We start from the raw sequence: 19646 nt of genomic DNA, 5'->3' as shown, positions 1-19646 counted from the left end.
AAATACCCTCTTGCAGAGAACTGGGGTTCTGTTCCCAGCACCCACATTATGGCTCACAATTGTATGTACAATTGTGTATGTACAAATTGTTCCAGGGAATTCAATGCCCTCTTATGACCTCCAGGGAACCAGGCATGCATGAGATGCACATATATATATGCAGACAAAATACTAAATGAATCTTTAATCTTATTATGAAGCTAACAGATTTATGATTGCAGTGTTAGTTTCTGCTCCAGTATCAGGATGTGCTGTAGTTAATCACCCCACCCCCATGGTGGATCAAAGCCAGGGCTTTGTGTGTGAGCATAGCTCAGGATTTGTTTTTGTTTTGGAGCCAGGCCTGGAACTAGCTCTTGTGGACCAGGCTGGCCTTGAACTCAGAGATCCACCTGTCCCTGCCTCCAGAGTGCTGGGATTAAAGGTGTGCACCACCACCACCCGGCTCATTTTCTTTTAATTTTTTTTCTTTTTATGTACGTTGGTAACTTTGCTATGGATGTTGGGTCCCCTGGGAGTGGAGTTACAGACAGTTGTGAGCTGCCATGTGGGTGCTGGGAATTGAACCCTGGTCCTTTGGAAGAGCAGTCAGTGCTCTTAAATGCTGCTGAGCCATCTCTCCAGTCCTTGCCACATCTTTATTTAACAAAGTTAAACAGATACTTATTCCAATCACACAGATCATAAGAATGTTCTTGCTCTCAACAGGTAAAGGTGCTTGTTGCAAAGCCTGACAACATCTAAGTTTGATCCTTGGCACCCACATGCTAGGAGAAAACAGATTTCTGCAAGTTGCACATATGCATACAAAATAACTTCTACAAAATAGAGTAAGACAACTGAGGTTAAGAGCACTGGTTGCTCTTCAGAAGACCACCAATTCACAGAACCTACACGGTGGCTCACAACTGTCTATAACCCCATTCCCAGGGACCTGAGGCCCTCTTCTGATGTCCTCAGGCATAGCACAAACTTGGTGCACAGATATATATCCAGATAAACACCTGAACTCGCAGAGATCCATCCAGATAAACACCTTGAACTCGCAGAGATCTGCCTGCCTCGGCCTCCTGAGTGCTGGGATTTAAAAGTGTGCACCACCACCACCTGGCTGAGGATGAAATCTTTCCCACCCGTTCTGTGAAATGAGTGACATATCCATAATATATGTTTTGTGCCCATTATTTAGCAGTCAATTGTATTATCTCTGTATACTTCTTGTGGGGCAGCAAGTAGAGTGCATGCCTAACCTAGCGCACAGGAAGCCATGGCTTCAATCCAACAGAGCACCAGAAACACAGGGTATGGTGCAATTCTTGTAATCACAATACCCAGGAGGTAGAGACGACCCTGTCACTAAGCACATTTAAAACAAAAGCAAAAAACCCTCAATATGCAATTGTTAGAATCAAAACAGCACAAGGCTTAGGTATCAATAACAATAACTTTTATTTTCTAACAGGTAATTTTCCTGCTGCTTCAGCATTTTCGTCTCAGAAAACCCAAGTTTTAGAACTGGATCACTTGGCCCTTTCTCTTCTTGTCTCCTCCCAGTTCAAAATGCTTGCATCTCTTAATGGCCAGCATCCTCTTGGACCTGCAGTTGGGCTCCACACACTCAAGCCTGAGCACGATCTTCTTTGTGGTTTTGGCCTTCTTCCGGAAAATTGGCTTTGTCTGCCCACCGTAACCACTCTGCTTCCGATCGTAGCGCCGCTTCCCTTGGGCGTACAGGGAATCCTTGCCCTTCTTATACTGGGTCACTTTGTGAGGCTGATGCTTGCCACATTTCTTACAGAAAGTCCTTCGAGTTTTGGGTACGTTGACCATCTTTGCAGTAGAGCGTCTACCCGATGGAAACTGTAATTAAAAAAAGAAGTTTCAGACATTGACTCTGAAGTGTTATGGTTTTAAAAATATAATTTTTAGGCATTTATATAAAAACATTCATCAAAAATGTGTAGCCTGCTGGGCGGTAGTGGTGCGCACCTTTAATCCCAGCACTCAGGAGGCAGAGGCAGGAGGATCTCTGCGTTCGAGGTCAGCCTGGTCTACAGAATGAGTTCCAGGACTGGCTTCAAAGGCAGAGAAACCCTGTCTCGGGTGTAGGAGGGAGAAGTTATGTGTAAACCCACCAAGTACTCATTTTCCATATGAATACACGGCCATGCCCGGGTACACCAGTTTGAATGCCTCAAGTGCGAGTTGGGCATGCAGCTCAGTTCTGAAGCTTGCTAATAGGGCTTTGACAACCTAGGTTCAAACCCCAACACTGCAAGCCTAAAGAAAAACTAGCTTTTGAGACATACTGCAAAAACACACTTGACGGATTATGTTCCGGGAGGCCGAGGCAGGAGATTGCTAAATTCAGTCCACATAGAAATCCTGTCTCCAAAGGAAACTAAGACAACGGACACTTGGGGTCCGGGGAGGGGCCAGCTTCTTTCCGACTACCCCACACCGACTCCGTTTTCTGGCTCGTGGCTATCTATGACTGGCGGAGTTCCTGCTACGGCCCGCCTCGCTCTCCCGAACCACGTCGGTCCGCCTCGCCGTTACCCCTCTACCCGTCACGCGCCAGCGGCCCCGAAGGCTGACGTGTCGTTAGCAGCCCGCGTGTCCCGCGGCCCGGGAGCCGCCATGCTGGAGCGCCTCTTCCGAGAGGGCCGCAGGCTGTTGACCTCAGCCGTGCCGGGCAGCGCCCGCCCGCTTCCCGCGACGACCGACCCAAGCCCGGCAGACCCCCGCGTCGGGAGCCCCGGTCCCAGAGAAGCCAGCTCCCGCTCAGCTCCAGACTTACCGAGAGAGCCGGCGTCCGAAACCGCCGCCACCACCGCACGAGCCGGACGGGAAAGGGCCGAGGCGAGCGGAAGTCGGAACTGGGTCTGAGCGACGGGACCACGAGCCAATAGGCGGCGGCCGCCTCCGGAGACCCGCCTCCGGACGCTCCTGGGAAGCGCCAACCAGAGGCCGGCGGGGCGGGGTGGAGGGTGTGGGCCGGAGGGCCCGGGCGCTCGCGGAGCCAGTCGCGGCTTGTCAGAACGGTCGCCGGCGGAGCGGGGCGAGGCTGCGGCGCTCGGTGGCGGCGTTCGGCCGCGCGAGCGAGGATGAACGCACGGAGGACGCAGGGCCGCGGGCAGCGCAGGTAACGGAACCGGGGTGCGGCGGCCGCGGACTGGCTTTCTTCCGGGACCCGGGCTGCTGAATGGAGAGGACCGAGGCGACGCTGAGCCGCGGCTCGTAGCGGCGGGGCGGCTGCCCGAGCTGCGACTGCCAGAGAGGATGTGCGGAGCCCGGGCGGCGCGAGGCAGTTGAGAGCCTTCGGGCCCCAGGCCGCCGGGGCCCGGGATGAGTTAGCGGGGGCCAGTTCCTAGGGCTGCAGGCCAAGGCGACGGCGCCGCCCGCCCGCCCCTTCCGTGCAGAGGCCGCCAGCTCCTTTCCGCGCCCGCGCTCCCAGCCCTGGAGACCATGAGGTTCCGCATCTACAAACGGAAGGTGCTAATCCTGACGCTCGTGGTGGCCGCCTGCGGCTTCGTCCTCTGGAGCAGCAATGGGCGACAAAGGAAGAACGACGCCCTTGCCCCGCCGCTGCTGGACGCGGAGCCCCCGCGGGATGCGGGCCATCTCGCCGTGTCCGTAGGCATCCGCAGGGTTTCCAACGAGTCGGCGGCTCCTCTGGTCCCCGCGGCCCCGCGCCCGGAGGTGGACAACCTCACGCTGCGGTACCGGTCCCTGGTGTACCAGCTGAACTTTGATCAGATGCTGAGGAATGTCGATAATGACGGCACCTGGACCCCCGGGGAGCTGGTGCTGGTTGTCCAGGTGCACAACCGGCCGGAATACCTCAGGCTACTGCTGGACTCGCTTCGAAAAGCCCAGGGCATTAATGAAGTCCTGGTGATCTTTAGCCATGACTTCTGGTCCGCAGAGATCAACAATATGATAGCTAGGGTGAATTTCTGCCCGGTTCTGCAAGTGTTCTTTCCGTTCAGCATTCAGCTGTACCCGAGTGAGTTTCCGGGTAGTGACCCCAGAGATTGCCCCAGAGACCTAAAGAAGAATGCCGCCCTGAAGTTGGGGTGCATCAATGCCGAATACCCTGACTCCTTCGGCCATTACAGAGAAGCCAAATTCTCGCAAACCAAACATCACTGGTGGTGGAAGCTGCATTTTGTGTGGGAGAGAGTCAAAGTTCTTCAAGATTACACTGGCCTTATCCTTTTCCTGGAAGAGGACCACTATCTAGCCCCAGACTTTTACCACGTCTTCAAAAAGATGTGGAAATTGAAGCAGCAGGAGTGTCCTGGCTGTGATGTCCTCTCCCTAGGGACCTACACTGCCAGCCGGAGTTTCTATGGCATTGCTGACAAGGTAGATGTGAAAACTTGGAAATCCACAGAGCACAATATGGGCTTAGCCCTGACCCGAGATGCCTATCAGAAGCTGATCGAGTGCACAGACACTTTCTGTACTTACGATGATTACAACTGGGACTGGACTCTTCAGTATTTGACTGTCTCCTGTCTTCCGAAATTCTGGAAAGTGTTAGTTCCTCAAGCTCCTAGGATTTTCCATGCTGGAGACTGTGGTATGCATCACAAGAAAATATGTAGGCCGACCACCCAGAGTGCCCAGATTGAGTCATTCTTAAAAATTAACCAACAGTACCTGTTTCCAGAAACTCTAGTTATCAGTGAGAAGTTTTCTATGGTAGCCATTTCCCCACCTAGGAAAAATGGAGGGTGGGGAGATATTAGGGACCATGAACTCTGTAAAAGTTATAGAAGACTGCAGTGAAAAAAACATCACCGTTGCGGAAGTGACAGTCTTCTCCTTTTTATATTTCTCTCAATGGGATGTACAACTGAATAAAGGGTATAGGAACTGGTTTCTGCTTTAATACATAAATTTCTTGTTAAAGGTGTCCAAATATATAGTAATCCTTTTCCGTTATGTCTTGATTAAAATTTCAAACTGAAATTTTCATTTTGGGATTTGGGTTTTAAAATTCAGTCTGTATCTGCTTAAGGGTAATGATTCGATTATTATTGATTAAAAAAAGAAAATTTTATTTAAATTGCATCTGTTAATCTTTTTATCTAAAACTTTGTATGTATACGTTTCCACTTTCAGAACTTATTTTAAGTACAGCAAGGTTTATTTAAAAGTGTCCCGGCAGTAACAGTATTTGAGTGGAAGGAACCGTTAGAGCTCTGCTGGGACGGCTCTTAGGAAGGAACTGCCTGATGGTTTCAGAACCCAAGTTCCGTTTGTTCAGCACCCTGTCAGAAGTCATTTCAGTGTTACTGATTCCTGTGCTGTTGTTACGGTTTGCCTGTGCTTTCGGCCTTCATACTACATGATTTCTGTTGGAATGTATTTGGTTAATAAGAAAGTTTAAACACTGTTTTCACCTCAATGTAGAAATACAGTGGTTTTGATTTTTATTTTCCTTTCTAGTGCTGCCAAAATAAAATACTCATTTTTGCATAAAATATTCCCTAGTCATTTTGCAGAATGTTGTATTTGTACAAGTAAAGTAGAAGTTTTGAGCATGAGCATCGTAGCTCAGTTTTTACTAACTATGCATCATATGAATCTAAAATGAAGCTGGCTCATGACAGTGCCTTCTCTCAGGAAGAAATTGTTCGGCTTTCAGATTAGCCAGGCATAGATAATGAACAATAAAAAAAAAACTGCTGCATAAGGGAAATACTGCCTAAATTGTTTTTTTGAAGGCCAGAAATGATACAAAGTTCAATCTTGCCAAGGTGCAGCAGGTCTGGTGCCAGCTGTGACTGAGATACTTTTAAAAGAACAGGCACAGTACCAGGGAGCAAGCTTTAGATTTACTGCATATTTTTATATTACTTTTCCATAATGTAATTATATTCAGCCAAAAATTAGAAGACCCGTTGAGCCAAAGCCTCAAAAAATTACTGCTTTCATCAGTTTTGTACTAGAAATGGATGTTCTCTTTAAAGGGGAGGCATAGTTGTGTGGTTTTGTATTGCCCGTACCTCTCAGTCTATCACTGTCTTTTTAAATGTTTTACCACATTCGTTTCCCATGTGCACCTGTATGGGTGTACACGTGTGTATCCAGGGTGCATGCTGAAGGTCAGAGGGTGTTGAGTCCCAGGGTCAACTACAGGTGCTTGGCTGGTGCTTTCCCACTGGGCTGTCTCACTTTTTTCTTTTTTGCTTGTTTAAAAGATTGGTTTGTGTGCACGCTCTGGCTGGCCTTGAATTTGTAACCCTTCAGTCTTTAGCTGGGATTACAAAGCCTCATGCGTGCAAGGCAGGGACTACCCAGTACATTGTGCTACCGTTGTAGTCAGAGTCTCCTGCCCTGCTATCACCAGTTCAAAGGACTAAAGGAAGTAGATGTTTCCAAGAGTGTTCGAAGGTTGCTCGTAATTAGCAGCCTTGTCTGAAAGAGATACTTAAGTTCATGGCCTTGGGACCAGTAATGACATCAAGAGAGATTTTCTTTTCTGTGTTCTTTCATCCTGTTATAAATTGTGTGTGTGTGCGTGCGGTGTGGGGAACCTGTGATGGTCTCCTCTACCACATTTTAAGGTTATTCCAAAATAATGGTTTCTCACGTAAAAGACATTTTTTTGTAGAACAAATGGCTAGGTTTTTAATTAATTTCTGTTCTAAGGATTTTTAAGTCATTTTATATGTATAGGTATTTTTGTCTGTATGCATATCTGCACCACCTGTGGAGACCAGCGCAGGGACATTGGATCCTCTGGAACTGGAGTTACAGACAGTTGTGAGCTGCTACATGGGTGCTGGGAATTGAACCTGGGTCCTCTAGGAAAAGCAGCCAGTGCTCTTAACCACTGAGCTGTCTCTCTAGCCTCTCTAAAAAAAAATCTTAAACGCAATTATTTAAAATTAATTTTGAAAATGATCATGTTTAAAAGTTTCTAACTTTGGGCTAGAGATATGGCTCAGCAGTTAAGAGCACTTGGCTGCTTTTCCAGAGGACCCGGGTTCAATTCCCAGCATCCACGTGGAGCTCCTAGCTGTAACTCAAAGATCTGACACCCTCACATGAATATACATGCAGGCAAAACACATAAAAATTTTTTAAAAAGCTTATATGTATTGATGTTTTGCCTACATTTATATATATGCTTGTGAGCTATAATGTAGGTGGTGGGAATCAAACCCCAGTCTTCTGCCAGAGCAAGTATCCCAAACACTCAGCCATCTCTCCAGCCCCCAAAGTTTTGAGGCAGGTTCTCTCTGCAGCTCTGTCTTTGGACTTCCACCTACCTGAAGCTGGAGAGTATTGGGATTAAAGCCATGCACCACCTTAAGATATAGTTTTAATTATATTTTTATGTCTGTATAAAGGTTGTGTGCCACAGTAGGTGTGCAGTCCGAGGGAAACTTGCAGAAGTCGGTTCTTTCGGTTCTCTCCATCCGAGCAGTACCAACTCAGGTTGTCAGACTTGGCAGTAGGTACCTTTATCTGCTGAGCCATCCAGCCATTCCCCCAAATTATTTTAACTCATATGTGACACTTATATAAAAATATATAATTGGTACCAAAATTAACACAAAATTAAACACAAAAGCCAGTATGTACTTGTAATACAACTATGTAGTTTTGTTTTGCATTTCAAGACAGGGTTTCCCTGGGTATCCCAGGCTGCCCTGGAACTAAGATCTGCCTGCCTCCACCTCCCGAGTGCTAGCCTGTACCACCACCGCCTGGCTCAAGTATATATTTTAAAGGTCTGGCCTGCTTGTGCATGCCTAAAATCCCAGCACTCAGAAACTGAGGCAGGAAGACTGTCACAAGTTGGTGCTAGCCTGACTACAGGGAGTATGAGCCAACTGCATTTTACAAAACCAAGGGTCCAGAGAAATGGCTCAGTGGATGAAGACCCTTTCCACCAAGGCTGGTGGCCTGGATTTAATCCCTGAGACACACCTTGTTCCCTGACCTCCACGTTCATGCTGTGGCCTACCAGTCCACCCCCCACCCACAAATAAGGAACGTGTTTGTTTGTTTGTTTCCTTTGGTTATTTATTATGTATACAGTGCAGGCCAGAAGAGGACACCAGATCTCATTACAGATGGTTGTGAGCCACTTTGTGATTGCTGGGAATTGAACTCAGAATCTCTGGAAGTGCTCTTAACCTCTGAGCCATCTCTCCATCCAGTTTTTTGTTTTTTAAAAACGATTTTACTCTCCTTGAGAAAAATATTTCTATTAGAAAAATCACAAAGCTTATAATTAAGGAAACTTCAAAAAAAGTATCTCCAGTTTTTTTTGTGTTTTTTTCCCCCCCTGGAGACAGTGTTTCTGAGTTGGGGGGAGAGAAAAATAGTCCTGATTGTTGTAGAACTCACTTTATAGAACAGCCTGGCCTCTAACAACTTGCACTCCTAAGTGCTGGAATTAAAGACGTGCACCACCACTGTCTGGCATTATTGTTTTTAAGGCAGCCTCTCATGTAGCCCAAGCTGGTTTCTAACTCATTACGTAGCCTAGGCTGGCATCTAATTCATTAGGTAGCTCAGGCTGGCCTCTAATTCATTAGGTAGCCCAGGCTGGCATCTAATTCATTACGTAGCTCAGGCTGGCCTCATTCATTATGTAGCCCACGCTGACCTGAGCTGACCATGAGTCTTCTCCAGTGTTAGGAGTTGCAGTTACAGGCACCTACCTGGCTGCTGGCTCGCCATCAGGATCAACTGTAAATGTTTATTTTTACATTTTTTTTAAGTAGCTATTTTTTGTTTTTGTTTTTTGAGACAGGGTTTCACTGTGTAGCCCTGGATTTTACTCTGTAGACCAGGTTGCCCGCAAACTAACAGAGATCACCTGCCTCTGCCTGTTTTATAGTTAAAAACACAAAGAAGCTATTTTAGGTCCCAAATTTTTTAAACAACAATTAAATTTCAAAATTATATACAACTAATCCAAGTCATACAGCAAAGCGTTCTGAAAACTGAACGCACAGTGAGTCGTGTGGTCTTTGATGATCTGCACACTGCCCTCTGTATCGGTCTCCTTGATGATCTGCACACTGCCCTCCTCCGTATCGGTCTCCTTGATGATCTGCACACTGCCCTCCTCCGTATCGGTCTCCTTGATGATCTGCACACTGCCCTCCTCCGTATCGGTCTCCTTGATGATCTGCACACTGCCCTCCTCCGTATCAGTCTCCTTGATGATCTGCACACTGCCCTCCTCCGTATCGGTCTCCTTGATGATCTGCACACTGCCCTCCTCCGTATCGGTCTCCTTGATGATCTGCACACTGCCCTCCTCCGTATCGGTCTCCTTGATGATCTGCACACTGCCCTCCTCCGTATCAGTCTCCTTGATGATCTGAACACTGCCCTCCTCCGTATCAGTCTCCTTGATGATCTGCACACTGCCCTCCTCCGTATCGGTCTCCTTGATGATCTGCACACTGCCCTCCTCCGTATCGGTCTCCTTGATGATCTGCACACTGCCCTCCTCCGTATCGGTCTCCTTGATGATCTGCACACTGCCCTCCTCCGTATCGGTCTCCTTGATGATCTGCACACTGCCCTCCTCCGTATCGGTCTCCTTGATGATCTGAACACTGCCCTCCTCCGTATCGGTCTCCTTGATGATCTGCACACTGCCCTCCTCCGTATCGGTCTCCTTGATGATCTGCACACTGCCCTCCTCCGTATCGGTCTCCTTGATGATCTGCACACTGCCCTCCTCCGTATCGGTCTCCTTGATGATCTGCACACTGCCCTCCTCCGTATCGGTCTCCTTGATGATCTGCACACTGCCCTCCTCCGTATCGGTCTCCTTGATGATCTGCACACTGCCCTCCTCCGTATCGGTCTCCTTGATGATCTGCACACTGCCCTCCTCCGTATTGGTCTCCTTGATGATCTGCACACTGCCCTCCTCCGTATTGGTCTCCTTGATGCTGTCCAAGTCAGGTATGTTTTGTGCTACAGTTTTGTTCAGTACTGAAGACAGGTGATCACCATCTACTTCCTTTTCCTCAGTCACGACTGGCTCTTTTGTAGTTTCCTGCTCCTCGGTTGAGCAGGTTGCACCATTTTCTTTTATAGACTCAGGATCCGTGTTTGGCTCTGGTTGCTGGGGTTTTCCAGATAGCACGTGAGGAGCGTCAGAACAAATGTGTTGAGGGCCCACAGCTGAGCCACAGGGGTTTGTTTCTAATGCTTCCACTGCTGCAGATGAACGGGAGTCAGTTGTAGAGGAGGGAAAATGGTCTGTGTTTCCCTTTCCACTTAGAGGGCATCCTTCACTGCCTCCTTTTCCCATTCCTTGAAGCCCATCAGGATCACTACATTCTTGCGACTGTATCAAGAGAAACAGCAAATTAGTAATTCTTTGAAGCAACAGAAATTGAATCATAGTACTCTCTGAAAATCATATTTTAAAAAATTTTGTGTATGTTTGTGTATTCACGCATGATACAGCACATACAGAGAGGTCAGAGAGCAAGTTATGAGCGTTGGTTCTCACCTTACGACATAGGTGCTGGGAGCAAACTCATCAAGCTTGGCACTGGAGCCTTTACTGTGTGTGTGAGCAGGGAGGGATACGATCAGGGGTGCTCAGAGGTGTGAACAATTTTCTGGAGGTCTCCTTTCACCTACATGGTTTCAAATTCAGCTCACCAGGTTTGCACAGAAGCACTGGCATCTACTGAACAATCTGAACTACAAACTAGCTTCAGTTTTCTTTTTCTATTAAATTTTTTAGACAGGGTCTGCCCTAGAACTCAAGAGATCTGCCTGCTTCTGCCTCCTGAATGCCGGGATTAGCCACAATGACTTGTGGCTTTAATTTTCTGATTAAATCCTTTCAATTAGGGCTGGGGAGATGGCTTAGCAATTAAAAGCACCTGCTGAGAAGACCAGTTTCATTTCCCAGCATTCATATGGCAGGTAGGGTGCTCTCTCCTCTCCTCTGGCAGGTACCACAGCAAGATAAACGCAGACAAAATACTGCATACACATAAAATCTTTTCTAAAATTTTTTTTAAACTTTATTTAATTTTATGTATGAGTACTCCACATGTACACCTGCGTGTCAGAAGAGGGCATCAGATCCCATTATAGATAGTCATGAGCCACCATGTGGGTGCTGGGAATTGAACTCAGGACCTCTGGAAGAGCAGCCTGTGCTCTTAACTGCTGAGCCATCTCTCCAGCCCAAAATAAAATCTTTATACTAGCATTTTTCTCTTTCCTCTTCTCTCCTCCCCTCCCCTTCTCCCTCCCTCCCTCCCTCCCTTCCTCCCTCCCTCCCTCCCTCCCTCCCTCCCTCCCTCTCTGTCATACTGAGACAAGGCTTCTCTACACATCCCTGGCTATCTCAGAACTTACTGAGATCAGGCTCTGACTCCAAAGTGATGGGATTAAAGGCCTGTGCGGCCACCACCATTGACTAGATTTTAGGCCTTTGATCCCAGCACTTGGGAGGCAGAGGAAGGCAGATCTCTGAGTTCGAGGCCAACCTGGTCTACAAAGTTTCAGGGTAGTCGGTGCTACACAAAGAAACCCTGTCTTCAGGGGGAAAAAAAGTTTTAAAAAATCCTTTCAATTATTTGTCATCTCTTTGACGATAGCTTCAAGGATCAGCCTTTCAAACATCGTCGTTGAAACAAATGTCGTCAAGTCATTACCATAGAGGCACCTCCACGGGCACCAGGCACATATGTGGCACACAGTCACACATGCAGCAGGACACGCATACGCATTGGATCATATGCGACACAATGCATACGCACAAGTTGTTCCCATGTCGCACTAAATTGTCTTTGGTGTAATTCTTATCAGGGGAGCCACGATTGTCTCTTTTGAGATGTGTGAGCCTTTCAATGCTTTTGATGTGGTGTTTCTATAAATATTATTCAGAATAAACGATTCTGTGGGGCTGGAGAGATGGCTTAGTGGTTAAGTGGCTGCTCTTCCAGAGTCCTGAATTCAATTCCCAGCATCCACATGACTGCTCACAACTGTGTAACTCCAGTTCCAGGGACTTGGCCCCCTCATATAGCAAACATGCAGGCAAAACAGCAATGCACATAAAATAAAAATGAATAAATCTTAGGAAAAAAAGGTTTTGAATTTCAAGTAACAGCAAGACAAATTGCTAAATTTGTCTAAATGTAAAATTCTGAGTCCAAGGTTCATTTGCAAATTCACTACTCTCTGGCAGAACATCAAGTTTGTCTGATTTTTATCCCTTCTTTGTTAGTTACAGTAAAACGAACACTTTTTAAAAAATAATATGAAAACAAAGAGTGGAGTTTTTAATCATACATAAACATGCAGAAAAATCTGCAGGCATGGTGTGGCACATATCTTTAATTCCAGCACTAGGGAGGCAGACGCAGGCAGATGTCTGTGAGTTCCAGGCCAGTCTGGTCTACACAGTGAGTTCCAGGACAGCCAAAGCTACAAAAGAAACCCTAACTTGAAAAAATTTTAAAAATTAAAAAAATCAAGAACTGAAGTCATTCGACCAATAGTCACCACCCTTTAAACCCCACCGAGATACTACCTTTGCACGAATCCGAATCTTCTCGTCTGTAACCTGAAGAACTTCGATCAGCGGTGGGACCAGAGGCCTTGCCTGTGTCAACGGGGAGCCCAGGACCTCATCAAGAAACTCATTAACGTTTTCTTCATCAAGAAACAATCTTTCCTAAAGTAGAAAGAAAAAATGTTCCATCTTACAGGTCACTGTAAAAGTTCCTACATAGTTCATTGTTACAGTTTTTTAATGTTTATCTCACCAACAGTGAGTGCTATCGTGAAAAGAGGAATTCTAGTATTGTCCAAAATATAATATGAAAAACATGTATTCACGAGATCCGCCTAAAAAGAGAAAAGGAAGTCTTGATGCTTTTTCTAAGTTTACTAAAGTAGAGGTAAGCTTTCCCTACCAAGATGATTGTACTTACAAATAGTATTTTTTTTATTTTCCAAATATATAGTGTCTTCAGTAGCCCAAACTGGCCTCTGTTTACCTGCAGGTGACCTTCAGCTTCTGATCCTCCTGGCTCCACCTCCTAAGTGCTAGGATTATGCACGCATCACCATAACTGGTGCCCCTGGTATTAGGAATAATCACTTCAAGGCTGTAAGTGCAATTCTAGCTATTACAGTTCAGCCTTCTAATAATTCCTAATGAACCAGCTAAGAAATAAGCAGAATATGTCTTTTAAACTCTTGACTATGCAAACTGGATATAGTGGTACAAAACTGTATTTCCAGCACTTGGGAAGTAAAGGCAGGAAGATCAGATGTTCAGGGTCACCTTCACCTACACAAGAGTTCAAGGCTACCTTAGGCCACTTCAGACCCTGCATCTCAAACAAAATACAGAAAAAGTTCTTGGCCACTTAAGAGCCAATTACAATATTTTATTTAAAAGTACATTCTATTTATTTTTAATTTTTAGAAGCAGTGTCAGAGTTTAACAAAGGAAGCTAGTAGATCTCTGAGTTCCAGGCCAGCCTGGTCTGCAAAGAGAGTTAGTTCCAGGCCAGTCAGGACAACACAGAGACACGTCTCAGAGGAAGGAAGGACAGGCACACACGTGCAAACACAGGGCAGGATTTCCAAAAACGTCACCACGTTTTATTTTTAAGAATTGATATATTTTAGTGTGCTGCGTGTATATAGTTATTTAAAAGTAAGCAGAGCTGGGCGGTAGTGGCGCAGGCCTTTAATCCCAGCACTCCATAGGCAGAGGCAGGTGGATCTCTGTGAGTTCAAGGCCAGCCTAGCCTGGTCTACAGAGCTAGTTTCAGGAAGGCTCCAAAGCTACAGAGAAACTCTGTCTCGAAAATAAAAAAAATTAAAAAAAAGACAATAACAAATTTCTCAACTATTACTAGAAAATTTAAACCAGAATCACCCAAATCCAACCACAACATAACTTGTTTATATGCATTCAAGTGAGGAACAACCATTTAACGATATTCAAAATTATTTAATTTATAAGATCAGTTTACTGTTACTCAAAATAAGATTATCTTCTGTGCTTATATAAGTAAATGACATATTATAATTATAAAGTAAAGATTATTACGTGGTCCAAAGAGGGGGACATAATCAAAGAAATGTTTCAAATTCTCTTTGATTAAACAGTATTTGAATTTGCAAGTGAACTAATAATTAGAAAAATTATATATTTAAAACAGTTTGCAACCTTTGGATATGTGCACACTTGGCTTTGAGAACACACTTACCGCGCGCTATCTTTCATAATATGAATAGACGGGAAACATTGTGTACGTGCCTGTAACCAAAAAAATTTTAAAGTAAGATGGAATATTTCTAATAGTGAAAACGGTTACCTCCAAAGAATCATGGTTCAAGCCACAATACCATTCTCGCCAGCGTCCACGGCTCTCCGGAGATTTTGCCAGGACTATCACTGCATTGTTTAAAGAAATGCTAATCTCGGGTTCTTTGGTACTCAAAGTATTCTCTGGAGCAAACTGCAAAGTGAAGGAGTAGCCTGAGTCTGGTGTGGAGAAGCACAATTTGTAACGGAGGGGACTCAGGTCCCCGTGAAGACTTTGCGGCTGAATCCGAGGCACTTGAATGAGCAAAGTCAAGGAGTCCTCGTCCTGATTACACCGCAAAGGAGGGCACAACGGTTCGATGCTCTCGGTTCCGGGGCCACCCATGGCTGGGCCCGAGGCGTCGTGGAGGGTCTTCTCCTGCTGCTCACTCGTCTGGGCACTGAGGTCTCCGCACGATCCCCGTCTTCCCGCAGGGGGCTCGGTGTCGCAGCCCGGGAACTCAGAACAAGGGAGGCTTCGGTCCCCAGAAGGGGGACCTTCCCGGAGGCCTAGAGACGCCACCGAGTCCCCACCGAAGTCTCGCTCCCCTTCGGCGTCTGCAGCCCCGAACCCTGGGGCTTCCACGCCGCTGTCGTCCCCGCGATCAGCTCGGGTCCCCTCGGCCGGCTCTGCCCGTGCGGCAGCAGGGTCGCCCTCGGAAGCGCAGGCTGCGCCGTCAGTTCCGGTCTCGGCCGCGGACTCTTCCGGCGTCGCGGGGAGGTCCCGGCGCGCGATGTGCAGCGCCACGGGCAGCGTGACCACCAGCTGCCGCCGCGCCTTGTTGTACTGCGCCTTGCCGCGGCCGTCGTCCACCGGGTAGGGCAGCGAGAGCCGCAGGCGGTAGTCGGGGCTCCGGGAGTCCAGGCACAGCAGCTTCCCCTTCACCTCCAGCTCCGCCTTCTCGGCCGAGCGCAGAAGCGGCAGCTCGATGGTGACCACCAGCTCGTGCGGCACGGGGCTCGGGGCGGCGTCCCGCGAGCAGCGGTAATCCTGCAGGTCCACGTGGTGGCGCTGCACCACGGTACAGCGCGGCTCCGTGGGCTCCGGCCGCTGCTCGGCCTGGGGAGCCGGGGGCGCCGGTGTGCGAGCCGTGCTCGCCGCCGCCGCGGGGTAGCGGTACGGGTACTGCAGGTCCGGGAGAAGCCCGGGCGGCTCCCCCTCGGACTGGGCAGGGACACCCCCGGGAAGGGGCGTGCGGAGCACGGCGGCCTCGGGCACCCCCTTGTACTTGATCTTCAGGGTCTTAGCGTTCCTGCGGTCCAGCCTGACGCCGAACTGCTGCTCCACCGCCTCCAGGGCCGTGGCGTTCAGCATTTCGCGGAATCGCTCGTGGTTCCGGGCTAGCGCTAGCGCGTCCGGGTGGAAGACCACGTCGTAGACGGTGTAGCGGGAGCCACTGCGCCCCGCATACTTGCGGCCGGGCGCCAAGCTGTAGGGCAGGGACCAGTGGCTGCCAGCTGCCGTGCCGCCGCTCCCTGGGCCCGGCCGGCTGCTGGGCTTGCCTACCAGCGAGTTGCTGCACACGTTCACGAAGCAGCGGTGCTCCCCGTCCAGGCTGGTACGCAGCACGTGGCCCGGCTCCGGGTGCACGAACCGCACCTCCACCCCGCGCTCCCGCTCCAGTGCTGTGATCTCCTCCTCGTAGCGTCTCCGGTTCTCAGGGTCGGTGATCTCCGAGGCGTACTCGGAGAACATTCGGCGGAACTCTGGGTCCTGAAAGGCGGAGGTGAGCCGCTGCACCTCCTCTCCACTCAGATCCAAGTCCTCTAGCGCTGAGGAGGCCGCCCCCTTGGCCATAGTGTCCCACTCGGCCCCTCACCCGGGTGAAGGATCAGCCCGAACTGGAGTGTCTTAGGGCGCACTTGGCGTCTGGTGTCACAAGTGACCAGCCTTAGGAAGGTAACGGCTGGATGGCAGGGCAGCGCGTGCTTTGTTGCCATAGTAACACCTCGGAGGCGGGGCAGTGATCTCGTGGAACTGCTAGAACTAGGCCCTTTCTCCGAACCAGGCAGCCATTCTACCTGCTGCAGGTTTGAGATCTCTGTGCCTGGGCACACTTTGCAGTCTATCGTGATAACTGTCCTCATTTTCAGCACTGTGTCTTTATCTTATTAACCGTTCACTTCTACAGACAAATGAGAAGTTTTCTAGCCAAGGTTACAATTCACAAACCTAACTTTTATCTGGGTCTTTTCATTTTGTGAAACTGACATTTAAGCCCTAATTTTTGTTACTTCCATTTTCAGGTATAACACCTTATAATTGTCCCACAACAACTCCTGGGGGCAAAGGATGGACTCGAAAATCTCAAATCCCTGTAATCAGGGAAACGTTATTCACTTTTCAAATGTAAATATAAGATCCATAAATCATTTAGCAAAATCACACACTTTATCCCGACCAGCTTCCTTGGGTTAAGAATAAAATTAAAACTGCACATCTTTTTAAAACCACATATCCAGGGCCATTGCTCAATGATTAAGAACTCTAGCTGGTCTTCCAGAGGACGCAAGTTCAGTTCCCAGCACCCACATGTCAGTTAACTGCAGCTCCAGTCTCAGAGGATCCAAGAGTGCCAGGCATCAACGGATGCAGACAAAAATAAATAAATAAATAAAGCCACATATCTTTAGATCGACTCAGTAATTTCTAACAGGGTGATTCTAAAGGTAAAAATAGAAGCTCTACAAGGAATTGATACAGCAGGTGTGGTAGTAATACAATGGAATTTTATGCCGCCAGACTTTATAGGAATTTTGTTTAGTTATGGTGCTAGGGACCGAACCCAGGACCTCACGCCTGCTCTACCACCGAGCCACACCCCCAGGTCCAGAGAAAGGTTATGAACTGATAGTTGGCCAGTCCAGGATCAGTTTTATGTGTGCAGCATTTAGCACAGTTTACATTGGCATTAGAAGACCGTTTCTAAGTTTTTCTCTTAACTCATCCTTTTTTGTGTGGGGGAGGGAGGGCCTGGCACATACAAGACAAGACGAGCACTCTTCCACTGAGCTGCACCCGAGCCTTCCAGCTGTTCTTCCAGTCATTTCTGCACGTCTTCCTCTGTTAGGTTTCAAGAATGTCCCAAGACTGCGATAGCACCTTGTCACCATTACATCATCTTTTTTTAAAATTTTACTTATTTTAAGATTTTATTTATTATGTATACAGTGTTCTGCCTGCATGTATGCCTGCACACCAGAAGAGGGCGCCAGATCTCATTATAGATGGTTGTGAGGCACTTTGTGGTTGCTGGGAAGAGCAGTCAGTGCTCTCAACCTCTGAGTCATCTCTCCAGCCCACATCATTTCTTCCACAAATATATAAATATTTTATGTATTCAGCTGGACATGGTGGTGCATGCTTTTAATCCTAGCAGGTGGATCTCTGAGTTCAAGGCCAGCCTGGTCTACAGATGGAGTTCTAGGACTACACAAAGAAACCCTGTCTCCAAAATAAATAAATAAATAAACTCACAAATAACCAACTTCTGTTTCAACTCCTAAACTCCAGACTCATCCAACTATGCATCTGATGTCTCCATTTGAGTAACAATTATCAAATCCTGGAGGCTTGAAATGGCTGAAAGCAGAACTCTGGACTATTATCCTTCCTTCATCTCTTAGCAGTCGCAGGCCTGGCTTGGAATGCGTAGTTCTCTTGATGTCAGTACTCAAAGCTCCTGTTCTTCTCTGCTCTCCTTGCTCGCACCAGCCAGCTTCCCTGTACATGGGACCGCAGTGCTGGCTCACCCCTCCATCTTTATCACGGTCTAAAGAGCTCTTCCACGACCTTACCAAGCCCCTTACTCTGCCTACTATGTAGGTAAGCTAATGCTCTTTGGGGAATTTATTTCATTGTTTATGCACTTGTATTTAACGCACATGTGTAGGTCAGAAGACAACTTTTGGGAGTCTGTCTCTATCTCCGCTGTGGGTACCAGGGATCCAACTCAGGCTGTGGTCAGGCTTGCACACAGCAAATGCTTTTATTCACCAAGCCATCTTGCCAACCTGCTAAGTTAATGCTAAAGCACTAGGAAAATAAAATCACTGTGCTCTAAGGACCCCAAGCCACTGGGGAAACATGCGGAACAATCACATGTAGAGATTACTATTGAACATAATGTTGGGGAAACATGCTGAATAATCACATGTAGAGATTACTATTGAACATAATGCACATAATGAAAAACTCCATTTCGAGGTATACACCTAGCAGAAACACCACCACAACATATGTACTAGATGTGTTTGCACACACACACAGTTTAAAGATTTATTTTCAGGGGCTGGAGAGATGGCTCAGTGGTTAAGAGCATTGCCTGCTCTTCCAAAGGTCCTGAGTTCAATTCCCAGCAACCACATGGTGGCTCACAACCATCTGGAATGAGGTCTGGTGCCCTCTTCTGGCCTGCAGACATACACACAGACAGAATATTGTATACGTAATAAATAAATAACTATTTAAAAAAAAAAAAAAAAGATTTATTTTCAGTTGTGTGTGTACGTGCATAGGAGTACAGATGCCCACTAAGACCAGAAGAGTAAGTCCCTGGTGCTGGACTGTAGTGGTTGTAAGCCACCCACTATAGGTACAAGGAACTGAACTTGAACCCTCTAGAAGACCAATATGCAATCTTATCCACTGAGCCCCTTAGAGTGTGTGTATGTGTGTGTGTATATATATATATATATATATATATATATATTAACAGCACTATTGGTTAGTAGTCCTCAAATACTAGAAAATAGCTTAACTCATTTGTAATCAAATGGATAATTAACAGCATATATCCAGCACACATAAGCTATACAGCAATACCCATGAATACCACTACTGTAATGTTATATAAAAGAAACCGATACAAAATAATGCGTATGTCTGGGAATAATCCATTACACAGTCAATAAAAATGTGGCTAAGTAAACCTCACTGGTAGAATCTGGGCTATACAACTATGTCAATAAGAAAATGCCAAACTAATGGTTGTTCTGAAAAGGGGGAGTGGAGTGTTGGGCCCAGAAAAGAACAAGAGTGGTCTTCCAGGGTAGGCCCCTTTCTTAATCACGGTACATTGTTATATTGGGTATACTGTCACGGGATATTCGATCACACTGATAACCCGGAGATTGCGTTATGTAAATAAATCAACAATAGGTCAAGAGGCAGAGCAACCAGTTGGCTGGAAGTCACCTTAGAGAGTGAGGTGAAGCCAGGAAGTCAAAGAGAGCCACAGGAAGTAGAAGAGGACATCTGTTTGGAGAAGGCTGTGTTTTAGACAAGGGGTAG

General features: G+C 47.2%; 3 protein-coding genes across 5 annotated transcripts; 1 reads left to right on the top strand and 2 right to left on the bottom strand.

The window, feature by feature from the left end:
• Positions 1-1425: 1425 nt before the first annotated feature.
• Positions 1426-2934, bottom strand: Rpl36al (ribosomal protein L36a like). The gene is made up of 2 exons (XM_075947670.1): positions 2801-2934; positions 1426-1860 (listed from the first exon to the last, which is right to left on the bottom strand). Exon 2 carries the CDS (start codon positions 1828-1830, stop codon positions 1510-1512), a length of 321 nt encoding a protein of 106 aa, XP_075803785.1. The 5' UTR covers positions 1831-1860; positions 2801-2934; the 3' UTR covers positions 1426-1509.
• Positions 2935-3325: 391 nt separating this feature from the next.
• Mgat2 (alpha-1,6-mannosyl-glycoprotein 2-beta-N-acetylglucosaminyltransferase) lies at positions 3326-5495 on the top strand. Its single transcript, XM_075947669.1, has one exon. The coding sequence runs from the start codon at positions 3469-3471 to the stop codon at positions 4795-4797; it is 1329 nt and encodes a 442-aa protein (XP_075803784.1). The 5' UTR covers positions 3326-3468; the 3' UTR covers positions 4798-5495.
• A 1832-nt stretch (positions 5496-7327) lies between these two features.
• Dnaaf2 (dynein axonemal assembly factor 2) lies at positions 7328-16242 on the bottom strand. Of its 3 annotated transcripts, none has more exons than XM_075948824.1 (4): positions 14364-16241; positions 12560-12703; positions 9446-10345; positions 7328-9329 (listed from the first exon to the last, which is right to left on the bottom strand). In XM_075948824.1, the coding sequence occupies exons 1-4, from the start codon at positions 16149-16151 to the stop codon at positions 9189-9191; spliced, it is 2973 nt and encodes a 990-aa protein (XP_075804939.1). In that variant the 5' UTR covers positions 16152-16241; the 3' UTR covers positions 7328-9188. The 3 variants fall into 3 exon arrangements, with proteins under 3 accessions (XP_075804939.1, XP_075804940.1, XP_075804938.1); XM_075948825.1 differs by having other exon boundaries at positions 7328-9020; positions 9407-10345; positions 14364-16240; XM_075948823.1 differs by having other exon boundaries at positions 8809-10345; positions 14364-16242.
• Between the last annotated feature and the right edge of the window lie 3404 nt (positions 16243-19646).

Source organism: Microtus pennsylvanicus, chromosome 14 (assembly GCF_037038515.1).
Source record: "Microtus pennsylvanicus isolate mMicPen1 chromosome 14, mMicPen1.hap1, whole genome shotgun sequence".
In the NCBI taxonomy this organism is placed as follows: Eukaryota; Metazoa; Chordata; class Mammalia; order Rodentia; family Cricetidae; genus Microtus; species Microtus pennsylvanicus.
The sequence above is the reverse complement of the archived record's forward strand: the minus strand, read 5'-3'. Positions and strand labels throughout refer to the sequence as shown.